Below are 15,723 nucleotides of genomic sequence, written 5' to 3'. Positions count from 1 at the left end.
ACGAGCATAAAAATACTCAAGTGTGTGCAGGTAAAATAAATAATTTTACATTTAACTATATCTACTAAAACATGAAAAAATTAGTATCCGCAATTCGGACCGATGAATTACAATATTTTTTTCTCAACAGAAATTCATCATTAACAGCTGTTTAATAGACGCCATTTTTGTCACGCACACTACTACAAACGTATACCTACATTATATACGCACACATACAAATATTACCGGCCGACAGCTGGCGGGGGGTCCGGCATGCCAAAAATGTCGGAAGCGTCCTGCCGATATCGGCAGTTCGATGGTGCCTCGGACAAAAACTGCATTAAATCCGCAAGTTTTGCGTTTTATATAGTTTTTTAGTAATAATGATCTATCAAATACATAAAGAACTGGAAGCGCATAAATATTACATTTTACATCCTTCCTACATCCGATATCGGATCGGATAATGTGAAAACGGCCTTAAGGTATCTATTTATAATGCTACATTATTGAAGTTTAAAAGCTACCTACCGTTAATACTTTGGTCTATGGGCAGTATGAACCGGAAATTTCGTCTACTAAGAATCTGGTAAGGCCAGACACTGTATATTTCTGTGTAAATTTGACATACTTTCTTTCTTGCAGGGAGGTTCCGTGCTAGTACAAATCCAGCAACTCAAGCAGTTGGAGCAGGAGTTGGGCCAAGCTGATATGCAGTTACAGCAGTACCAGTCAGAGCTAAATGCCATGCAGGCGGCCGCGGAGGCGTACAGCAGTAAACAACAAAGGTAAGAAAATACAGCAGTTGCAGAAGTTGACAACTGCAGCAGTGCAAGAGCTCTTGGACTCCAGCAGTTGCTATGCAGGCAATAAACAACAAAGCTAAGGTTTATAGAACATCGTCTACGTTTAACTACGTCTCTGCCGCGTCGTGTAGTCGCATCCAATGGGTAAATTGCTGTTGTCCAATATAACTTGTCACTATAGTAATTGAACATTCAATTCAATTCAATTCAAAATATCTTTATTCATGTAGGCCTAGTTACAAGCTCTTATGAATAGTTCATTACATATATATTATGATCTTAATCTAACCTAATTATCAGAGCAATTTATTGTTGTAATTATTGTTCATAATAATATTGAGTCTATAATATACAATTTCATATAAAAATAATCGTTAAACAAAAAATATATAATTAGGTATATGTATATATAAAAATACATGTCTAGAATATTTCTAGGAAAAATCCAATGTCCAAAAAAATACAATATTAATTTCATCAACAATAATAATAATAATAAACGTAAAAATAAGAAACCATTTCGAATAACAATTAATCCCACGTTGTTTTATCATTCATGTAGTCTTGTGTTGTATAATAAGCTTTGGAAATGAGTACACGCTTTACATGATTCTTAAATTTATTAATTGACAAGTCAGTAATATGATTCGGAAGTTTATTATAAAATCGAACACAATTACCCATGAATGATTTTTTAATTTTACAGAGCCGTGTGAAGGGCACCGCGAGTTTATGTTTATTTCTAGTATTTATATTATGTACATCACAGTTTTTCTTAAAATTACAAATGTTTTTATGTACATACATAATATTCTCATAAATATATTGACAATGCACTGTCATTATATTAATGTCCTTAAATTTATCTCTAAGTGAGTCTCTATGGTTCATTTTATATATTGCTCGAATAGCCCTCTTCTGCAGAATAAATATGGTATTTATCTCTGAAGCACTGCCCCAAAGTAAAATACCATATGACATAATGCTGTGAAAGTAACTAAAATAAACTAATCGAGCTGTTTTCACGTCTGTTAACTGACGGATCTTGCTCACTGCAAAAGCTGCAGAACTAAGTCTATTCGAGAGGTTAACAATATGGGGACCCCACTGAAGTTTAGAATCTAAAGTTACACCAAGAAAAACTGTACTATCTACCAGTTCTAATTCCTCATCCTTCACAACGACACTTGTTTGCTCATTCCTTACGTTACTATTAGTGACAAACTTAATACATTTAGTCTTTTTTTCATTTAATAATAAATTATTAGCATTGAACCAGTTCACTACTTTAGAGATAGCATTGTTTACATCACTGTGAGCTTGTTGCTGTCGTTTGAGTTTGAAAATAAGTGAGGTGTCGTCTGCAAACAATACTATATCATGGTGGGTCTTTACAAGGAATGGCAAGTCATTTATGTAGATAAGGAACAGGAAAGGCCCCAATATTGATCCCTGTGGTACACCCATAGAGACCAATGACCCAGTTGATCTCTGTCCATTGACATCTACCCTTTGTATTCTACCATTTAAGTAGGACTTGAGTAAATCTAGTGCTGATCCTCTGACTCCATAATAATGTAGTTTCCTGATCAATGTTTCATGACAAACACAGTCGAAGGCCTTAGATAAATCACAAAAGATACCTAAAGCATCTTGTGACTCCTCCCAGGCATCGAAAATATGCTTAATTAGCTCAACACCAGCATCGGTTGTCGAGCGACCCCGTGTGAAGCCAAATTGCTTATTATGCATTAAATTATTAACGTTAAAATGTCGTACTAATTGAGAAAGAACTAATTTTTCAAATATTTTACTGAAAGTTGGCAGCACAGATATTGGTCTAAAGTTAGTGGGGTCAGAGTGGCTGCCGGATTTAAATAAAGGAGTTATTTTGCTATGTTTCATTAGATCAGGAAACTCGCCGCAGTCAACACTGTTGTTGAATATAACTGCTAAGTCAGGCGCTACAATCTCAACTAAGGATTTTACGGCATGGACGGAGACCCCCCAGAGGTCACTAGTTTTTTTGACATTAATTGATTTAAATGCCTTTACTATATCTGAGGTACAAACATGTTCAAAATAAAGGTCTCTACAACACTCAGGAACGTTTTCCTCTAATAATGTGACGGCAGATAAGGGTGATGAATTTAAATCCTTAGTTGTGAATGCTGGTATCTCAGTGAAAAATTTTTCGAACTCTGTTGCTACTTCAAAATTGGAATCTATAATTTTGTTAATTTTGACCATTTATGACCAAGGAGGTTTTTATCATACGAAACAATGAAGAATATTTATATAAAATATTTTAGTAAATATCAAAAAATATCTTATTTGAATCTATACTGATAAAAAGCATTAAGTTCTTTGTAATATGAGTAGGAACCAAGGCTCGGAACCGGTTTATTTTTTACCGGTTAAAACCGGTTTATTTCGATTTTACTCCGAACTTTCTAAAGAACGCGAACGTTATGGGAACTTTATTTTAACCGAAATAAACCGGTTTATTCGACGAGCGGCAAGACGCACCGGCGCCGCTTAAATACCTACGTTCACGCAGCGACTTTTTTTGTTTGGTTAGAACAGTATTACCTATCATACTGCGGAATAAACCGGTTTATTTTGTTCTAAACCGGTTAATCGAACGAAACCTTTATGAAAGCGTTCCCTTAAAAACCCGTTTAATAAAAATAGCGGTTTTTCAGCGAAAAGGAAATTAAGGTTTTGCCGCAAGTACACGATAACGGTTTGACAATTTAACCGGTATCCGAGCCCTGGTAGGAACACTAGGAACGTTAAACAATTGGCCTATATTAAGAAATCTGTGCATTTTAATTTATACTTTACGATATCGGCAACAGACACATTACATTTACATTATAGATTATCTGTTATAGAAAAATAATCATATGTGCGATGATGGAATTCATCGACCAGTCATTTGTTTCGTTTCAAACTGTTTCTTCAATGCAGTATGAGTCTTCATGATTTACAATTTCGCTGTATATTCGCACACATCAACCACATACCCATCAGCAGAGGGCGGAATTGCTCATGGCAAAAATCAAACGTCAATCGAGTTGGAACGTTAAATTTTATCGACTATCGATTGAACTGAAATTATCAGTATATTGAGTTGTTTTCGTGGTAAGTAAGACGAGGATACTTCTTTATCCATTTGTTGACTGTTTTTCGTTTTAGATTAACCATTTTTTTTCAAACGTTTTTGCAAGAGGACTAGTGACAAAAATGGTAATCAAATGTTATACAATTTACTTTTAATCTAGTCAAAGAGGTCAAAATCAAATGGTCGAATAGCTAATCAGAGGTCAAATAAAGGCAGAAATTTAAAAGGTGACTGTTTTTATCGAAAGCTGAAAATGTCGATAAAATTTATCGTTCCAACTCTATTGACGTTTGATTTTTGCCATGAGCAATTCCGCCCTCTGCCCATCAGCATTAAAATAACACCAAACCATTATTCCAGATTTGACATGATGTCCCACGAGCTAGAAGTGGTGAAGGCTCGCCTCGCGACAACCTCGCACGCGCAAACACACGCTGAGATAGAATCACTACGTGCGAGAGTGACAGAGCTAGTGAAACAGCTGGAAGAAAATAAAGCGAGACAACAGGCTGCTGCGGCGAGAGCTAAGGAGTTGGAGGCCAAGGTCAAGGACATTAAAGGTCATAGAGAAAGGTGAGGTTACGAATGTAGAAACAAACTTAAGTATATACACCCCCTTATTCATAATCGTACTCTAAAGTTATTCAGCCGATAAAGTTCGTTTCTCCTTTTCTATCACACCAATACGTCGGAAAGGGACAGACGAACTTTATCGGCTTGATAACTTTAGAATACGTTTATGAATAAGGGGGATAGAATCTCTGTGTTAGAGAGACACTAGTAGAATGAGATAAGACAATATAGAACTAGAGGTAATGTCAAGGTCATTGAAGGTCACAAAAAAGTGTATTGTAATGTTGGTAACTCGATGTCAATAAGTACAAACTCAAGTAAAGATAGAATCATTACGTGCGAGAGTGACAGAGCTAGTGAAACAGTTGGAAGAAAATAAAGTGAGGCAGCAGGCTACTGCGGCACGGGCTAAAGAGTTAGAGGCCAAGGTCAAGGACATTAAAGGTCATAGAGAAAGGTAAGGATATGTAGAAACAAACATATGTAAATATAGAATCTTATATGCGACTGTTTGAGGAGATTAAAGCTATAAAGGGCTAAAGTTACACAACCTTAATATACTGTTGTACTTGCGTTATTATATCGCGACTGTTGCGACACGTTTCGGGTCGTTTAGGAGACTCGTCTTCAGGTATATATACTCTATCAAACAAGTCTGTCAGTAAATAAGAACAAAGAAAACTATATGCATCCTTTTCTTTAGGGTGCTAGAGAAAAGGATACCTATAGTTTACTTTGTTCTTATTTACTGACAGACTTGTTTGACAGAGATTAGGAGTGCTCTCGGCGGCTACACTCCGTTACATACATTTCTGTGTAGGGCTTTATTTGACGCTCATAAGCTCGTTCTAATATACCTATGTGAAATATCTATCTTTGATTTTCAACAGGGAGTTCAAAAAGGCGGAAGAAGCTCTCAAAAAGGCTAAGAAAGAAGCAGAACATCACAGCAGCAACTGGAAACAACGAGAGCAGGAATTCTCCACTTTACAACTAGAGGTATTTATCTATTACTCTTATTCTTCATAATTGTTTACAATTATATGTACATATATTGACATCGAATGAATATAATTATATGCTTCTTCATAAAATACTATGGGCACTAGGCGCTGATACATATAAAGATAATAACTCATATCTAGCTAAGCATATAGGCCAAATTGTCAAAACTGAGGTTCAAAAGTTTTAAGCCTGTGTCGAGAGATGGCAGCCTATGCACTGTCATTACACATTTTACTTTGACAGTAACTCTCTATGATACTTGATCCTCTTTGACTCTCACTCAACATCCTGTATAATTTTACATGTAAAATGGTGCGATATTTACTTACATAAAAGACTAAGAAATAAATAAAAGTGATCATCATATGAATAAAATGCCCTTACCGGGATTTGAACCCAGGACCGCCGCTTAGCAGGCATGGTATCAACTATTTAGGTCAGACTGGTCATACTCTAAAACTTTTTTTTCATTTCAGGTAGCGGAATTAGAAAAGGGTGTGACCACAAGCACGACGCAATTAGCGGAGACAAAGGCGGCAGCGGAAAGACTAGCGGAGGCGCTACAGACGGCTAAAGACGAACATACCGCTGCTGAGGTTAGTGACAAATTCTTAAATTAAGACTCTACAGGAGCGAAAATGGAAAAAGATTTTTTCGCAGTATCTTTTAGCTGAGTTGTTCCGAATGGACAATTTTTTTCGATAAATATACACATATAGTTTTTTTTTTCGATAAATCTAGTTTATAACACTAGTATATTTAACTTTCTTTTCTTTTTAAAGTTCTTTATTTCAACATAAATACAAAATATACATGGTAAGATGCTGTACAATAAAACCAGACATTTACAAAACACAATAATTAAATTTTACTTTATCAGGCTAGTAGCCCATAAAAGTTTATGGCATATATATATTTTAATATACTTTTCTAACATGAGGTATTGATACAAAATAACTATCTTCAATATTAACGGCATGAACTCATTAGTAGTAAGTTCATTTATAGCATTACTAACTATTAATAAAGGATTTATGCAAGATAAAGCAATACAATAATCATTCTAAAATTCACTGACGGTTAGCGAACAAAAATGCACGTTCCATTCGACCGAACTAATATAAAATGAGCTCCCTCAAGTACCGTGGTCCTTGGCACACAGCCGCTGAGAGAGGGGTCTTATTGCACTGGACGTTGCCCGCCAACCGCATCACCACCGCAGTCGTTATCAGGTGGGAAGAGAGAATAGTGATGGGGCAATCGGTAAGTACCATACCTATCGACATACGGCAAATCAGTAACACGTGACATCCCAATACCCGAAATTAAGCGGTTTCGGTGTTTATTATGTTTCGGGCTTCTAAAAAACTTTAAAGCCAACCTAATTATATAAGGACGAATGGGAAATAATCCTATATCGACATGTAATTTATGCAAATTGGTCCGAAATGGTGTGTTAAAAGCAATTTTGACTGCCTTGTTTTGAATAGTTTGCAGGACTTTATAGTTACTTAGGCATGTGCTATTCCATGCTGGACATGCATAAGTGAGACTTATTAATTAATTTGGTCACAGGGCTAAGCTTGCATTTTCTATTCATAACAGGATGTAAGGCCCCTAGCGCTTGGGCGCCTTTAACACGAAGGTTCATTATGTGTTTTGTCCAGTTGATTTTGCTATCAATAGTAACACCAAGATAACGCACAGACTTACTCCAAGGTATTGCATGGCCGGCAATATTGAGAAGTCTATGTGGTAATTTACGTTTACGCGTAAATAAGATAGCCTCAGTTTTGGCTTCATTGAGCTTGAGTTTCCATTTTGTAAAGAATTCGTGTAAGCATTCTATTGATAGTTGTAATCTACTTATAATGAGATCAATATCATCAGATGATGTAAACGATGCTGTGTCATCTGCAAAACATGCCAAGCTTGTACGTGTTTGTATTGGAATATCGTTTACGTATAGAAGGAACAGCAAGGGGCCTAAAATCGATCCTTGGGGGACACCAGCCAGAACTGGGTGAAGAGCAGATTTAGACTCTCCTATATGAACAGCAAACCATCTCTCACTCAAATAAGACTTTATAATTTTAACTAAGTGTAATGGTATTCCCAAAATCATTAGTTTGTGAATGAGCCCATCATGCCAGACTGAATCAAATGCTTTCTCTATGTCAAGTAAGAACATGCCAGTTGATTGGTTTAAGTTTAGGTTATGGGCTATATGCTCGGTTAGTCTAGTTAACTGTAAACTTGTTGAGTGTTGTGAACGAAATCCAAATTGTTCATTTATGATTTTGTCATTAGTAAATAAATGCAGACGAGAAGCTAAGATTCGCTCAAATAATTTACCAAGCGCTGATAATAAGCTAATCGGTCGATAACTCACAGGTACAGTGGCATCTTTGCCTGGTTTTTTGAGAGCAATGACCTTGGCAGTTTTCCAGGCCCTAGGAAAATATCCAATATAAAGACAGCCGTTAAATATTTTGGTGATATAGACAATAGCTTTTTGTGAGAGATTTTTAAGCACAATGTTTAGTAGTCCATCATCTCCTGGGGCCTTCCGTGGTTTCATTTTTCTTAGGGCCTTACAAACTTCATGTGGTCGTACCGGATTAAATAGTTTTGGGATCTGATATTTATTTAATTCCAGTACAGACTTATTTACCACATCTTCTAGAGACAAATTTTTCCAATGCAAAGTAAGGCTCATGTTTGCCTCAAAAGCCTTTGCCAAGGCCTCGCACTGTTCAGATGTATTATTAGTTAAGGCACCATCGTCTCGTTTTAATTGAGGAATATGGATATTAGTCCGCTTTAAGGATTTAACTACGCGCCAGATATCATTTGTTGGGTTGTCAACTTTAGCTAGTTTGTGGTTCCATATCGATTCTAGATACTTTTGTGTAGCTGTATGGATAATTTTTTGGAGTTTGTTTATTTGGGCACGAATTTCTTTTTTGGCACTACCGCCATGCAATTTTTGATCTTGGCGGCGGAGTTGATTTCTTTGGCGAATTAACTTTTTAATGTTTCTTGGTAGTTTAAACATCGGCGTTTTGGATGTAGCCATTGGGATATTGCGATTTCTAGCTTTAATGATGCAGTTTTGTAAGTTTTCGACAGCTGCATCTATTTGAGTTTCATCATTGAAAACTTGCCTACTCAGGGTTAAATCGGAATTTAAAGATGAACGAAATTCTTGCCAATTTGCTGATTTAAATTTATAAACTGTAGGTGCAATATGACACTCAATTTTACCCTGGATTTCAAAGGTGAGTGGTAGATGATTTGAAGATAGTGCTGGTAGCGCTTCAAGGTTGTCCAAGCCCGGTACGTTATTGACGATAATCAAATCGGGGTTTGTAGCTTTTAGCTCATGACGATAATTTATTTGAGTAGGAACGGTTGAGGAGTAGATCACAATTTCGTGTTCCAGCATATAACGAAAGAGAGTCCTACCGCGGGTGTTAGTGTAGGTACTATGCCAGAAGGGGTGATTTGCATTAAAATCTCCCATAATGAGCACGTGTCTACCAAGTTTTAATAGTATATCAAGGTCATTACGGTCTAACGGTAAGTTAGGAGACTGATAAACAGACAAAATCACGTACTCCGTATCAGAAACATCAATGCTCACACCAACGGCTTCAATATTTTTAGTAAGAGGAATTTTTAGCAAGTTATGCGGAATGTTATTTCTAATTAGGAGCGCAACTCCCTGTCCTCTCCCTGTGTGATGTTTATCCTGACGATAGCAAGAAAAACCGGCTGTGGGCATAGTAACTTTGTCCGTAAGTCTGGTCTCACACAAGCCAATAATGTCGATAGGATGGTCACTTACCGCAAGGTCGAGAAGTTCATGTATCTTGTTACGCACCCCGTCGGAGTTCCATGATAATAAACGAATCTTATGGTCCTTAGACGTACTGACCTAGATGCGTAATTACAAGTACAACTTTGTCAAGCATTGACGAGCATGTCAGGAATTCATGTTTTAAGTTTTTAATGACACTAAGTATCTGGAGCATCTCTTCGATTGGTGACTCCAATTGAACGGCTGGCGATATATTTTCGCAAGGTAAGACTGCCTCAACATTATTTCTTTCGGGGCCTACCCAGGCGCCAGATGATTTTGCAGCAGCAGACGTTATAGGTGCAGCTACTTCGTTCTCTGGCTCTTCAGTATATTTAACTAAAATTCCCAAATTGAAAGGGGGAAAAGATACTGCGAAAAAATCTTTAAAATCGAGATTCCGTTCTCGACTGTTTCCTCCTTCGAAACTTAATCAATCGTAACGAAATTTGAGACTCTGAATAACAATGAAATTTTCTGTGTCGGACTGTTTAGTTTTTTTGGCTAATTGTTACCAATTTTGGATACCGCACCTTTTTTTTTGCGCCATAATCAAGAATGCCGTTTTTGGAAATTTTTGATGGGCTCTAGCGTCTTTAAAAATAAGAATATAAAAAAACGGTCCTACACAGATAATAATATTAATCTGTGGTAGGTGCTCTATCTTTAACAACCTTTCATGTGGACCGTTTTTGCTAGTCTGGCACGGACGCCTTTCTGGCCCGTTTAATAATAATATGGCAAAAAAAGTGTGAACTCAGTCCCTATTAAAAGTCTATTGTCTAAGGGTCCCTCCCACGTCTAGCGTCTCGCGAGCGTAGGGTCGAGCCAACTGTATGGCAAAGCCTGTCTTTTTTCATACAGTTGGCCCGACGCTACGCTAGCGAGACGCTAGATGTGGGGGGACCCTAAATTTGACAACTTCTAATCATGAAATAAAACTATTGAAACGGATTAAATCTCGTATAATGAATTTAAAATACATCCCGACGTTTCGAACTCTTTACTGCGTTCGTGGTCAACGCGTGACTGAGGAAAAATTACAATGTGCAAAAGCTACCCACATACAAGAAATATTAACGAACCATGACCACAAACAATATAGATTTCTAAGGCAGGATCACACACTATTAATAAAGCTAGTTATACAATATTCAAAAAATTTACCATTACTATGTTAAAAAAATATTAAGGCTGCTTTCAAAAAAAAACGTCAAAAGAATGTAAAATTGATAGTTTTAGTCGGTGAAATACTACACTTTCCGTTATCCAATAGATTTATTTAATTCAAGTTCCAGTTAGAGCATCTTATTATCTTGATTTTTATAAGACTGGATTTTTGAAAACTAACTCACTAAATTAATTATAAATTTTTCTCTAATGCACGTTTAGAAAAACGCACGTATAGAGCTGAATCAGTCGATCTTATTTGTAAAATTTGGACAATTTTGAATATTAAAACGGGTAAATTTATAATTCGTATATCCTGTACCACAATCATTTCAGACTAGATTTTTATTTTAAGTTTTTGAAAAAGAGTAAACTAGCCTAAGGCGAATTCAATTTTTTTCAGAAATTACCTAAAATTAAGTGACAATTTCTTTGAAAATCTACATCACATCGAAGTAAGTTTTGTACTAAATTAATCTGTAACGTTTACTTAAATTGCTGTTATACCTTAGTGATTATAAATTGCTATTATTGATTTTTGCCAATTTTTTGAAAACGAGCCTTCACCGGTACAATTATTACCACTTTTGGACATTTTCTCATATTTTGTTAGACCAAGTAGAAAAACTCCTATAATGTGATATATATTTATAAACTACTCGCAAAGCCCTTTAATTTGATACTACACACGGTATGATCAAGCGCTCGGTTGCGATTTCACTATTTTTAACACGAAAGCCCTCTTAACCAATTAATCTACACAAAATTGACAAAGAAGAAACAGCAAATGTCCAACACCATACAACACAAATGCCTCACAGCCTTCGTCGTGCTTGTTCCATTATCAGATGTACTAACCGAAGACAATATTAACTTCTAATCACTTTTCTACTATTATTCTTCACAGAACGCAGTAAAAGAGATCCAAGGCCGCATAAAAGCGATGAAAGCCGAAATCGCCTCGCGCAGCACAGAGATCTCTCGCCTGTCGCAGCAAAGAGAAAAACTGGACGCCAAGAACAACGATATCAACCTGAAGATTAAAGAGTTGGAGTTCAAGATTAAAGAACTTGAGACTGAATCTACTGAGTGTGGTAAAAAGGTGAGATGGACTTTCATATTTGCACATTTTGAGGTTATATCATGAAACAAAACTGCGCAAAAGCGCTGGTAGCCTAGCGGTAAGTACGTGCGACTTTCGTTCCGGAGGTCGCGGGTTCGAACCCCGTTAACAAAAATTAACTCACTGTCAGTTTTGTGACGGTAATTAAATATGAAATGTTAATAAAAATATGGTTTTCAGTACAGGTGGGGTTTTTTTACGCACTAGTGCGAGAAATGGTTTATTATATGCCAGGTCGAAACTTGGGAGGCTCACCTGTACGGAAAAACGTCGTACGATACACGTGCGAAAAGGAAATTCGTAACTCGTGTCGATTTAAAACACTCCCACTCGTTTCGAACTTCCTTTTTTACGCACTTGTATCGTAATGTACTATTTTATGTTAATTACATAAACTTTAAGCGATAATCTTCATTCAGAATGTGAAAAAAGTAATTTTTTAGACAGATTTTTTGCTTAATTGTCGTCATAAAACTGACGGCGAGTTAATTTTTGTTAACTTTCGCTAATTGGGGGAGCGCAAAATTCTGAAAATGCCCTCATGGGTGATATCTGTATAGCCATAATTTGTAATGGCAAAAGCTGAGTATTGTCAGTGAGAGACCAATATAGAGTACTACCATTTTAACTGGTTACACCTTTCATTTCTCAGATCACCGCCCTCGAGAAAGAGCACACATGGATTCCCGCCGAGAAGCAATACTTCGGGGCCGCGGGCGGCTTGTACGACTTCCAGGCGCGACAAGCTCACGCGGCCGGCGCCCGGCTTAACCAACTCAAGGAGAGGAAGGATAAACTCGCGAGGGGACTTAATGCTAGAGCTCATACGTTGCTTGGAAAGGAGGAAGAACAGGTCAGTATAATATTATAGTCAAGTTATGTAACATAAGTAATTAAGAAGCACCGCTTCGCTCGCTTCTAAGTGAATGCGAAGTTACACTTCGGTGGTGACTTAGACTTCCAGGCGCGACAAGCCCACGCGGCCGGCGCCCGGCTCAACCAACTCAAGGAGAGGAAGGACAAACTCGCGAGGGGACTTAATGCTAGAGCTCATACGTTGCTTGGCAAAGAGGAGGAACAGGTTAGTTCAGTCAGTGTAAATAAAGGCGAAGCATTACTTCGGTGCTTTTAAGACACAAAGCTCAAGCAATTCTTTCGCCGAGCTACAAGTATATGCCGGCGGCCGCGAATTCGCGGCCCACTCACTGGTAAAGACCTTAGAGCCGCGCATTTAAAACTCAATGTCGGCTGCTGGGGTGCGGTCCGTTTGTTAAGTAGGTAAGAATTTAGAATGGCGGCATTTTGTAGACGTCTAAGGAGTGAGCCTTCTGTACTTGTGCTATGTATTATATATTCTGTGGTTGAAGTCGATTGTGTAAGAGGATCGAGTATTATAGAGAGTCACTGTCAAAGTAAAATGTGCAATCACAGTGCATAGACTACCATCTCGTGACACAGGCTTAAAACTTTTCTTGAAAAAGCCGAGCGTTCTCCAAAGGTGTAACGCCATCTTGGCCACAGTACCTTTTTCTTTATGGTCTTGAGGTACGTTTGTTTCATAGACTTTATCTGTTTTTACGGAGTTACATATCGTCACTACTTTGAAAAATCTTGTATCTTCTTCTGTCAATGAAAAGAAAAATGTAATAAGTATGTATGCAATGCATATAGACTTACTGCGTTTTAATTTTGAGGAGCAGTGTGAGATGCGAGATTTTTTCAAAGTAGTGACGATATGACTGTGGTAAGTAGCAGTGGCGGGCTGGCGGCTGGTGAAAATTTCTGCTAGGCAACACTGAGCAAAAAAAAACCTACCTTAACAATACAATAAAATACAATAATTTATTAATAATGTTACATGTCAACATCTTATAGTAGTACATTGTGTAACCATACTTAATTGTAGGTAAAACATTAAATTACATTTTACATTTCGCACAATTCACTCATTGGATAGTAAGTATAACCACAGAATATATAATAGTACAAGTACAGAAGGCTCACTCCTTTGATGTTCACAAAATGCCGCCATTCTAAATTCTTACCTACATTAACAAACGGACCGCACGCGAGCAGCCAACATTGAATTCTATTGCGCCGCGCGAAGGTCGTCACCAGTGAATGAGCCGCGAACTCGCGGCCGCTGGCATGTACTTGTAGCGCGGCGATAGAATTGCGGAGTGCGCCGCCCCTGGTATAACAATGAAATATTTTTTTAAATTAATTCCATATTGCACAGTGCACACGCAATTTATCGTCACGTAACATTAGGTACTTCACTAGTAATCAATTTTAGGCAAGCCGGTGGGAATCGGCTTATATGGACCAGCCGCTGCTGGTAAGTAGTAACTTGTTGCTGCAACATCAGAAATTATTTTTCCCTTTTAATTTGATAGGACTGGCAGTGAAACGTGAACAGTTTCATGTACTATACCTGCCCCCAGATTAAAGGCGTGAGTTTATGTATCTAAGAATGACATAAAAGAACCTAGTATATTAACAATATTCTTTTTTTTTCGCAGTACCAAGACGTCCTCCGCAAGAAAGCCATAGTAGAAGCAGATCGCGCGAAACTCGTCCAAGTTATGGCTGAACTGGACGAAAAGAAGAAACGCACGCTCGTCACAGCTTGCGAACAAGTGAACAGAGACTTTGGCTCCATATTCAGCACCTTGCTACCGGGAGCTCAGGCGAAATTACGGCCGCCTGAGGGGTTAACTGTGCTGGATGGATTAGAGGTAAGTGACCATACAGTATGTTGAAAATAAGAAAGTGGACATAATATACTGGCAATATCTAAGCGGGTTGCGAAGAGTAGTAGGTAGGTAGGTAGATTCCTACCCTTATTTAAAGTCACATACAGGTCGATTAATTAACATTATTTTTACCTTTTTTCTCAACGTTGCTTTCGATTATACTTGTAGATGGCGTTAAGTGTCACTTTTGACATAGATTTACGGCTCGGAATTGACACTTAATGCCAATCTACAAATAATCGGTGGCAACAAGGCATTTTTTGTGGCGCCATCTATGTGTGGTGGAGTGTAAGCGCGTTCGTAGGCGGTCGCATTTTAGTTAAAGCCAGTGATAGGGACATCTATGCAGACGGTTGCCATTTTATATTCGCATTTTAACCTGAACTGCTTTTTCTAGGTTAAAGTCGGCTTCAACAACACGTGGAAGGACTCCCTCGGCGAGCTGTCAGGCGGGCAGAGGTCGCTGGTGGCGCTGTCGCTCGTGCTCGCCATGTTGCTGTTCAAACCCGCCCCGCTCTACATCCTGGACGAGGTGGACGCGGCGCTCGACTTGTCGCACACGCAGAACATCGGACACATGCTCAAGGAGCACTTTAGGCACTCGCAGGTGAGGCTGGAATACATTTAGTTTATGTCTTTTCTATGACCAAAAGTGACACTAATGTACACATTTTTGGCGCAAACCAAGACAGTTCAAGGAGAAATTTGTGATATTAAATAAAGCCATTCTATGTCTATGTCTATGTCTATGTCTAAATTTGGCTCATGAATCATGGAACAGAAAAAACACGTTTTTTTCTGTTGGATTGGAGGTAAGAAACTTGTTACATACTGTGAAAACTGACTGGTAGAGAATGCTGTTGGATATTAAGTCCGCGTTTTGTACTGTAAGTTTTTCTTTCTCTGTGTACGATAAATATTTAAAAAAGAAACTGGTCACAAATTGCGAACAGTCTTCTACTCGACATGACATTTTAGTTTGACACATCGCTCTTCTTATACAAAGACACTCAATTAGGGTTTAAGTCTGCTTAAAGAGTGCTTTAGACATTTTGATAGACGAGACGTCTTACATACACACACACACACACTAACACAAAACACAGAGACACACTTTTAAGTGTGCCACAAATCCCACCTGTAAAGAGTCCCTCGCGCTCGCTATTGGGCGGGCAGAGGTCGCTGGTGGCGCTGTCGCTCGTGCTCGCCATGTTGCTGTTCAAACCCGCCCCGCTCTACATCCTGGACGAGGTGGACGCGGCGCTCGACTTGTCGCACACGCAGAACATCGGACACATGCTCAAGGAGCACTTTAGGCA

The 15,723-nt window shown here is 38.1% G+C and overlaps 1 protein-coding gene across 1 annotated transcript in view; it reads left to right on the top strand.

Annotated features, from left to right (window-relative positions):
* Positions 1 to 15,723, top strand: part of LOC125232821 (structural maintenance of chromosomes protein 2) — a 39,789-nt gene that overhangs the window by 20,311 nt on the left and 3,755 nt on the right. Inside the window, exons 14-21 of the mRNA XM_048138609.1 lie at positions 628 to 770; positions 4,276 to 4,488; positions 5,379 to 5,487; positions 5,970 to 6,089; positions 11,433 to 11,627; positions 12,301 to 12,501; positions 14,171 to 14,386; positions 14,802 to 15,011. Of these exons, the coding sequence (XP_047994566.1) occupies positions 628 to 770; positions 4,276 to 4,488; positions 5,379 to 5,487; positions 5,970 to 6,089; positions 11,433 to 11,627; positions 12,301 to 12,501; positions 14,171 to 14,386; positions 14,802 to 15,011 (1,407 nt within the window). The remainder of the gene's footprint in view (positions 1 to 627; positions 771 to 4,275; positions 4,489 to 5,378; positions 5,488 to 5,969; positions 6,090 to 11,432; positions 11,628 to 12,300; positions 12,502 to 14,170; positions 14,387 to 14,801; positions 15,012 to 15,723) is intronic.

This window comes from Leguminivora glycinivorella, chromosome 13 (genome assembly GCF_023078275.1).
Source record: "Leguminivora glycinivorella isolate SPB_JAAS2020 chromosome 13, LegGlyc_1.1, whole genome shotgun sequence".
In the NCBI taxonomy this organism is placed as follows: domain Eukaryota; kingdom Metazoa; phylum Arthropoda; class Insecta; order Lepidoptera; family Tortricidae; genus Leguminivora; species Leguminivora glycinivorella.
This window is presented reverse-complemented; position numbering and strand designations above follow the sequence as displayed.